This window comes from Egretta garzetta, unplaced genomic scaffold, assembly GCF_000687185.1.
Source record: "Egretta garzetta isolate BGI_Z169 unplaced genomic scaffold, ASM68718v1 scaffold68, whole genome shotgun sequence".
Lineage (NCBI taxonomy): Eukaryota > Metazoa > Chordata > Aves > Pelecaniformes > Ardeidae > Egretta > Egretta garzetta.
Genome location: NW_009260774.1, coordinates 7,550,768 through 7,560,797, shown reverse-complemented (window position 1 = coordinate 7,560,797; position 10,030 = coordinate 7,550,768). Strand labels below are relative to the sequence as shown.

The following is a 10,030-nucleotide window of genomic DNA, read 5'->3' as shown; positions in this document are numbered from 1 at the left end:
CGCCGCGAGCATGACGTTATATGGTATGGAATAGCTCTTTGGTCAGTTTGGGTTACCTGCGCTAGCTGTGCTGTACTCCCTCCCAGCTTGTTATGCACCTGGCTGAGCAGGAGAAGCTCAAAAAGTCCTTGAGTAGTCTGAGCACTACTTGGCAACAACTAAAAACATCAGTGTGTTATCAACATTCTTCTGGTACTAAATCCAAAACGCAGCACTATGCTAGCTACTATGAAGAAAATTAACTCTATCCCAGATGAAACCAGGACAAATGGTTTTGAGCAGTGGCCCTTCAAATTAATTCTGCATCATGAGCTTTTAATTACAAATACTAAAGCTTAAGAGTTTAATATGGTTTGATATGCTTCTATAGACCAGCTGTGAGCCCCTTAGTATGACTTCTTGCAGAAGTGAGTTCTAAGTTCTATAGTTCTTGACAAATGCTGAAGATAATTTATGATTCCAGATAGCTCATAAAGCACGTATGTCTAGACTCAAAATTACAAATGCATTTGTAATGCATATTTAAAATCCCTTCTTTGAAAATCCAGTCTTCCCTCATTGCATTCATGATTTCTCTAGTGATTAATGGTGACCTCATTATGTCAATGGTTCGGCTAGACTATGTGCTGGCATACTTGAGCTCAGTTTCATTGAACTGGTGTGGGAGCACAGATTTCAGCAAAGCTACCTACCCACAAACTACTCTGGTGGGCGTGTATAAATTGTGGTGTATCTCAAAGTAGGTATTTTGCTGTTGGTACCTAAGCCAGATAAAATTATATTAAATATGCCAAGGTGAACTGTAATCACACTTTTGAATGAAAAGTGCCATCCCCAAGTCTTGTGTTACATGCTTCCAGCTCTTTACAATACCATCGGCATCTGCCATGAGAAAAATAAAAAGCCTAAGGTCATGAATAATATTAGAGAACTAGATTTTTATGTATTTATGGTACAATTTAATGTACTGCTTAAAGCTAGTGATTTTTTTAACTGAACTTATAGGGATGTTGAATGTTTTTACAGAGAAAGGACAGTTCTGGCTCAATTATCTAGTTTTTCAAAATTCAGAAGCAGTATATTTTTGATTGACTCTTCAAAACGTCAAAATGAGATACTTTAGTTTAGCATCTCTTAAGCCAAAATATGTCAGACTTTGTGTCCACCACCCCCCCCAAAAAAACCCACCACCAAAAACCCACAACAAAACCAATAATTTGTGAAGTTTCATCCTGATTCAGAATGAAAAACTGCTTGAATTTCCTACATGACAAGAATTCTGTTCTCCAAGCTGTTTGATGGCTTGGTTTGGTTTTGTGTTACTGGTATTGAAATAGATTATTGGTAAGAGCCAGCTGACAGTCCATTTGAAGAGAGCACAGTATTTGCTTTGCGCTTTGAGTCTGAGCTATGTGTTCACAAGAGATCAATTGCTGCTAAAACATAAGTTGGAATAGGGAGACTTTCTAAAGAGCTTCTCTTGATAAGAGTGGAGAATTTTTGCAAATACAACATTAGAAGTGACAAAGGAATAACCAAAAAAGTCTTCAAAATCTGGTCCTTATTTAAGTTCCTAGATCAGAGTAAGACAGTGTCTGTGTTTTTAATTTTATTTATTAAAATATGCTTTATAAAATCTGTCCCCATTTAATGTATTCATTCTGAAACAACATTCATTATGTTGCTTCCAATAATGTGTTGTTTTCTTTCTTTTTCTTGTGCTTTGCAGTGAGCACGTCCTTAATATAGCTTACTGCTTACACTGAATTTACTTTGGAAGGTTAAGGGGGATAGTAAAAATGTTTTGCTTTAATTTGGGTTTGTATTTTTTTTTTTCTATTTACATGTGTTTTAGAATAATTTAGAGTCTAAAAGAAAGTTCCTTTCAAAAGTATATTTTAATATCATATTCTTCTTAAACCTGTACTATCCAGTGCATGTCATGGGAAATTATAGATACACAAGGGTGAAATATCTGCTGCAGAAACCTCTTTCTACTGAATACGGAGGGAAACTATCTAGCTAATTTAATCAACTAAATCAAATATCTATCAAATAGCAAACCCCACTGGTTGGGGTGGAAATTCCTCTGTGTAACAGCCTTTGTAGGTGTTGGAGTTACAGGTTACAGGATTTCTATTCTAGATGGAATGCTGTGGAAGATACAACGTCACACAGTGGGAAAGGAATAAAAACAAGGAAAATAGTACTCAAATCCCATGTTCATGCATAAAATCTAGTCTGAAGAAGTGGTTTTGTGATGTCCCAAAGAATTCAACATACAGTATGGTAAGAAATAAAAAACATGTTTTGCAGAATGTAACTTTTGCTACTAAATGGTCTTTGGAAAAAATATAGAAAATGTGTTTTCCACCAAGACTTGTCGTACAAATGCCAAAGTATTAATAATATTCATTATTTTGGTTTTGGTCACTCTGAAGTGACCTTTTACTCATTAGGTGTCAGTCATATAGGCAGTTCTAAATTAAGGATATTTCAAGAAAACAGGAGTTGTGAATATCACAGATCAGTACCACAGGGACATTTAGTAGTGGTTTAAGTAGTAAGCATCTTGGCATTCAGAAATCCATGCTGTGCAAATCAGTTATGACAATGGAAAGTGACAGTATATAAAAAGCATACACTACATTTCCCACTGGTAATTACTATTCATTACTTACAGAATGTCAGCAACATCTCCACCTGTTCATATTATCTGTTTCCATAGCATCTTCAATACTTTGCAGGATAAGAGGAATGAGCAAGGCATTGGTATGTGAGATGTGTTTCCCCAGACCAGTTCTTGTTTGCATTTATGTGTCTTAATACCAAAGGACCAGTTTGCATAGGACCATCAGATATCATCACCTAATAAGAGAAAACTGGAGCAAAGCGATACATATTAGGGTCTTCTATAAACACTCCAGTGTTAATAGGACTATCCAATGAGAAAAAAATTTCAGTGGGTAAAGGTTGTTTCTTGACAGTGCAGGACAGTAAATAATAGGAAGGATGTTGTCAAATAGCATCTGTTATTGTCTTCCTTCACTCATCAGTTTGGGATTGTTCCCTGTTTCTACAAACCCTTGTCATTATTAAAAGATCACTTCAAAATACAGAAATCAAGTATTTATATGTTTTATTATACTTCTAGCTATTTTAAGTTATTTAATAATTTATATTATCTTTAAAAAATCAATGTAATAACAATAGACTGTAATCTGGAAAATATACACATCCCTTTCAGGATGCATAATGTATGAGAATCAGTGAAAACTTGAAAGTAATCTTTCAAGCATTTATTTGTAAGGTAGTCGCTCAGTTACACTCACATAAAAGCAAATTCCCTTTTGATTACGTCACAAGCTCTGGAACATTTCCATACAAAAACATCAGATTTACTTAAGAACAATCTGTTTAGTTCAGATAGTTTTTAAAATCTTATAGCTAACTCTCTGGAGTACACATTACTGATGTATTTTGTTTCTGGCAAGTAAATATCAGAACCCATCATAACATGCAGAAAGTTCTATTGTATATATTTTAAAAGTATGTTTTTATAAAGATGCAGTATGAATTCAAAAGTTGAAATTATTTTTCTTGAAATCTGTTCATCTGTACTTCCTTAGGGATGTGAAGAATATTTAAATACATGGTTTGAAAACAATGTGTTGATCTTAACTGCAATTGCTATCAGCCTGCTAATTACACAGGTAAGAGTACTTTTAAGCAAGAAGTCACAAAATACTGATATTCTGCAGGAGGTAAAAATCAATTCAGTGCCATTTGGCTTTGGCATGCTCTCCAAAATTTTATAAAGCTTTCCATCAATTTTAACTAGAAGTAAGATCAAGCATTGTTTACCAACAAACTCCCATATATTCAAGCACCATCACAGGTGTTGGTGTCCAAAGTTTGTTGAATGAAATGTTTGACCTGACTTGTGAAAGCAAACAGCATTGCAAGGACAGGAAGCAGCTAAAGAGAATGTAGAATCTGTGGAGCAAAAGACCTCTTTTGTCCTCTATTTGTACAGAACCTAGGCCATGAATATGCTAAATCAAACAATACAAAACCATGAAACTGCTCCGCCCACATATCTATGAGAAAATTTTATTGGGTAAAAAGGAATAAAGCTTTCAATATCAAAACCAAATCATATGAATAATGGCAACAAGAGTTGATTGTTCACTTCACAGATACCCTGAAGTTTGAGTACCTTCAAGCACGCAGAAAGTTCTTTGTTATCTAAAATCATGAGGTTGAAAATGAAATTAGTTCATTTTTACTCAGAGAACTAAAAGTATGACCTAATTTACCGCTTCCGTATGTAGTACCTTCCCACACAGGTATGTAGTAAAAACATTCCAGCTATGGAGTGGGCCAGCTGAGTAATGAAAACATTTCTTACTCATACTCACTGAATCCTCACTAGCACAGTACATGCGTATCTCGTGATCTTCAATGTATATCATTGACACCTTCTTGCCAGGTGGCAAAGAGCTGTTATCCCCATTCAAGAGGTTAAGACCAAGATTCATGGGGCACTGAAACACTTAACTGAATTGCGTGCCACTTGAAATCGATTTCAAGATACTTCTGCGGATGTGGGCCCAGGTGACTTGCTGGATGTCACACAGCAATCCTGTGGCAAAGCAGAGAATTCAGCTTGTGTCTTCATACACTTGTCATGATCATTCTCCTGTATATCCTTCTGTGTTGTCGTTCTTAGGAACAGGTTAACAGACAGATTGACTCCGTCATGAGTGAGTATCAACACTTTGTTGTTTTTAACTCACTCACTTTTTTCCTTTCTCAGATATATTTGATCACACTGACTGGTCAGCTATTTAGAAACATCAGAAAGAATAATATTTGGCCAAATGAATCGTGAACTCTTCTGAAAGTTGCTGAAGTGCAAGAATTATCTGATCCGTGCCTGTGACAGTCAATGAAACTACTTCCACTAAAATTTGCTTGGGCTGTACGTATTGTAGTCACTAGGATATTAATGTGTGGGCTTTAATATGTTTGTTTATTGTTCATGGCTATGCATATGGCAGTATGCTACAAAATCACGTGTGTTACAAGTCTGAAGTACTATGCCATTTACTAGCTGGCTAATAAAACTTCCTGTTAAGCTGAATATTAGTTTCCTGAGTCTCTAGAACAACTTGTTCAGAGTGTTGTAAATAGTACTGTATAGTATACTGCACTTTGAAACAGAACCAACCCTTCATCAGACTCAGTCAAGAAACGCATTTACTAAACCTTGCTGATATTTCTTTAGACCTTCACCTTTACTTCCAGTTCTTCTGTGTTTTGTTCTTGTCTGTTGCACAATTTAATCTCCAAAAATTTCACTGAGTCTTATAAATATTGGACTTGTAACAGCTTTTTTCCAAGAAGTGTTGTAGTAAGACATCTTTAATTCTTGCTGACTGGCTCTACCATCCATTTAATCAAATGGATTCTGTGGTTTAGGTAGAGTAAGCTTGAAACCCTAAAACATTCTTTATTCTCTGAGCAGTAAGGAAATCACTGGAATATCTTGAGGAAAACAGAGGAAGGTGTGGTATTACAAATGTAGGTGGAAGCATTGTTAATTATTTTTTGTCTAAAACTTCCCATTTCAGTAATCCATTTTCTGATGCCTATAAATTTGGTAACTACTTCTTATTTAGTCTAAAAAATTTCCATTTCAAGTGCCTGACACAGGCTGAATTTCTTATTTAGAGAACGTCAAATAAAAGAAATGCATCAATTCAGGAATGCTTGGAACAGAATCTGAATTCCAAACTTGTATTTTTTGTTCTGCTACCAGTGAAAATCTAAGGAACAAAGTGCTACTCAAAAGTTTATCTGCATTAAGAATGGCAGATACCTGTTACCATGATGTCTGTGATGTTTTAAGAGGCTTTAATCTTGCTATTGATGTAATTCAATCTGAGGATACAATCTAAGGGGGATATTAAATAATAATAAATAAACAATATTTTTTTTCAGTAATCTTTATTATGCAATTTACAGAGTACTTCAGAAAATTAAGATCAAGAATCTGAATTTTAGTTCATAAATATCATTCTAAAATACAACGATAACCTAACTTAACTGTAACAAACATTATGTTTAAAAAAACTCAACAATCTGGTAAAATAACAGAAGCTACTTTTTCATTAGAAAGTAGATCCATTTCATTGAATAGGTCTGTGACACAGAGCAGGATATAACAAATATTTTTCACTTACTTTTTTCCATACATCTAATATTCAATGTGGAAACTAAATACAGAATCATAGAACCATACAGTAATATAGGTTGTTCAAATGGTCATCTGGGGACTATATCGTCCAATCCCCTGCTCAAAGCAGGTCCACTTAGATCCAGTTGTTCAAAGCCATGTCCAGGTGAGTGTTGAGTATCTCCAGAGATGGAGATTCCACAGTCTCTCTGGGCAACCTGTTCCAGTGTTTGACCACCCTCACAGTGAGAATCTTTTTACTTACATCTGACTGGAACTTCCCATGTCACAGCTTGTGCCCTTTGTCTCTTGAACTACCACTGTGCACCTCTGAGAAGAGTTGGCTCCATCTTTTCCACTCCTTCTCAATATATAGTTGAAACCAGCATTAAGATCTCCCCTTAAACTTCTCTCTTCCAAGCAGAGCAAACCCAGTTCTCTCAGCTTCCCCTCCTATGTCATGTGCTCTGGACTGCAAACTGTTTCGGGGTTCCTCTGCTGGACCTGCTGCAGTAAGCCAATGTCTTTCTAGTACTCGGGAGCACAGGACTGGATGCAGTGCTTGAGATACGGTCTTACAAGAGAAGAACAATCATTTCCCTCAGTCTGCTGACTGCACATCTGCTAATACAGCCCAGGATGCAGCTGGCCTTCTCTGCTGTGAGGGCACACTGCTGACTCATGCTCAATTTATTTTCCAGCAGGAGCCCCGGGTACTTTCTGCAAATGTGCTTTCTCCCCACTCAACCCCCATGCAACCCGCACTGCTGTGTGGGGTTATTTCATCCCGGATGTCTTTACTGAATGTCATGAGTTCCCTGTCAGCCCATTTCTCCAGCTTGTCAAGGTTCCTCTGAAGAGCAGCTCTGCCCTCCAGATTATTGATTGTTCTTCCTGCAAGTTGCTGTCATTTGCAGAGCTGCTCAAGGTGCAGTTTATCCCATCATTCAGGTCATTAAAAGAATTGCCCCCAGTCTTGATCCTTTCAGGGTGACATAATTAACCAGCCACAATCTCAGCTTTCTACTGCTGATCACATTCATTTGAGCCAGTATTCCTCCCAATAGTCCTCTTATCCTGTCCATGTATCACCACTTTAGATATAAAGATATTATGGGATACCATGCCAAAAGCCTCGTTAAGGTACCTAGTGGTCATTACTTTTTCAAATCCTAAGCCAATCATCTCATCATAGAAGGTAATCAAGCATGGTCAGACATGATTTGCCCTTGGCAAAGCCAAACTGGCTGTTCCCAGTGACTGGAGTTCTTCATGTCCTTGTAAAGGGTTTCCAGGAGGATTTGTCCCATAATATTCCAAATGTGTAAGGTGAGGCTGACCACCCTGTAGTTCCCCATACCATCCTTCTTGTCCTTTTTGAAGATGGGTGTGGCGTTTGTTTTTCTGCAGTTATCAGGAATCTCCCCGAAACACCATAACATTTTGAGAATGATGGAAGGTGGCTGCTCAGTGATTTCAACCAGGTCCATATGGATCCACGGACTTGTGAATGTCCAACTTGTTGAAGCATTCTAGCTTCTTGTAGCATGGGTTATTCTTCCCTCCCTCAAGACTCTCCTACTAGGATCAAGGACCTGTGATTCCTGAGGACAAACATTGCCTGTAAATAAAGAGTAGCTCAGCCTTTCCGTGTAGATCCCCTTCACTAGATCCCCTACCCCACAGAGCAATGGGTCCTCATTTTTCTTAAACTTTTGCTGCCTGTCTAGTTACAGAAGCTTTTCTTGTCGCCATTCACATCCCTCAATAGTTTCAACTCCAGCTGGGCAGTGAATTTCCTGCATCCATCCCTGTGTGTTTTGGCAGTGTCTATCTTTTCCTCTTGTGTAGCCTAGGAAGGCATACTTCCTTTTTGTGTTTGAGACCAGTAGCCAGTGATCCCAGTTTTGTGTTTGAGACCAGTTGACCATTATCCATACTAGCTTTCTGCTATGCTTGCTCAACTTCCTGCACATCATCATGCACTCTGAGGATGTTGTCCTAGCAAATCAGCCAGCTCTCTGGGGCCCCTTTGCTTTTCATGATGGTCTCACATATGATCCTGCCAAGTCGATACCTGAGCAACCACTTGATGTGTTTAGGGTTTTTTTGTTGGCTTTTTTGTTTGGTTGGTTTGTTTAGTTTGTTTTTTCTTTTGGTGTTTGAAATACTATATACGTGTATAAGACCTTTGATCTTTGCATTTCCAACCAGTTCCTCCTTGTCTGTGAGTAATAGAACCATCAGATCATCTTCTCTGTCTGGATTGTTGATGGGCTGCATCAACCCAGTATCGTCAAAACACACACGAAATCTCCTGGGTTGCTTGCACCAAGCCATATAGCCCTTCTAGCAGATGTCAGATGGTCCCTCTGAGTGCTGGGTCCAGCAATCATGAGGCTTCCTTCTCCAGTTGCCTAAAGAAGACTTTGTGGACTTCACCTTCTTGATCAAGCAGTCTCTGGTAGATACCTACTATGACATCACCTGCATTGGTTTGTCCGCTGATCCTTGCCCATAAACTCTCACCTGGCTCATCAGCACTTCAAAGGCAAAGCTCTGTGCATTCTTCCTGAGATATCAAGTCAAGATGGCAGGGGAGTGCCTCCTTCCCTCCAAAAGCTACATTTTCAGAAATACAGAATACTTCAGTCAATATGAAGTAGCTTTTGCAGATACACAAATACTTCTATTCAGTTCACATAGGATGGTTCTTCACTACTCTAGTGCAGTAAGTTGCGTCCAAATCTAATAAACACCTATTCATGTTTCACTGGTTTGTTGCACTTAAAATAATTACTTATGCACTCCCTCTGTCTTAAAAGGATATGAAGGATGGGATTATCTGGGTAAATGCAACTGTGTAAAAGCTGGACAAGTATTCTAGCACATGTGGAGAGTAAGGTACTCCAGTAGAGTAATTCATCCTACTTTTCCTAGGTAGGTATTATAGAATTATATCCTCTAGAAGTACTTCTATATTTCTGGTTTGAGAGGAAGCCTAGTTACCCTAGCTTATAGCTTCTTCAACTTGTAATGGTTAACACTAAATTAATTGGATCCCACTATAATATAATATATAGTAAAAAATTCAGAAGGCCCCAGATAAAGTCACATGTGGAATCTGAATTTGTTCCTAATGTCTCTGCATTATAAAACAGTTGACAATTATGTGCTCACATACTGGCTTTCCACAGTAGGCTAAAATCCAAATTCAGTAAAAATGTACTATGATCTGTACCCAAATATTATTTTAGGATGAATAGAAGTAGCTCCTATCATCCTTAGTGACAGTTTTGCATACCCAAGTGAGAAGAGACTGTGCTTCAGTGTATAAGAAAATACTGCACAATACCTACCGAAACCTGTCATCAACATTCACAATAAAATGTACATACTGGCTGCTAAAATCTCCAGCAAGCACACAGATAATTAAATAATAGACATATATGCATGTACAAGAAGATTATATATAAAATCCACAATACTGCCACACATGCTGCTGATGCTTGAGAAGAATAATTATAAAAGCATCATTAGTAATATAGTAGTTAGTAAAAAAAGAATAAGAAAGAATAGATGAGAAAATTTATAGGATGGGAAGTTAAATATTTTTTTAATGTTTTGAGATAAGAAAATAGAAACAAGTATTTGTTTGCTAATTTGTGCAATGCTGATAGATAGACACTAGAGGACACAGGGAGCTTAAGAATTATACAGGACATAGAAAAATAAACACAAGACTTACAGGATGCCATAATGTACACATCTTATACATAGTCCACAGTT

The 10,030-nt window shown here is 37.4% G+C and overlaps 1 protein-coding gene across 2 annotated transcripts in view; it reads left to right on the top strand.

The window, feature by feature from the left end:
* TSPAN19 (tetraspanin 19) overlaps positions 1–5,004 on the top strand; it is a 13,508-nt gene extending 8,504 nt beyond the window's left edge. For both annotated transcript variants that reach the window (XM_035901698.1, XM_035901699.1), the window contains 3 exons: positions 2,146–2,289; positions 3,630–3,713; positions 4,820–5,004. In XM_035901698.1, coding sequence (XP_035757591.1) covers positions 2,146–2,289; positions 3,630–3,713; positions 4,820–4,894 — 303 coding nt within the window. In that variant the 3' untranslated portion in view covers positions 4,895–5,004. The remainder of the gene's footprint in view (positions 1–2,145; positions 2,290–3,629; positions 3,714–4,819) is intronic.
* The last annotated feature ends 5,026 nt before the right edge of the window (positions 5,005–10,030 follow it).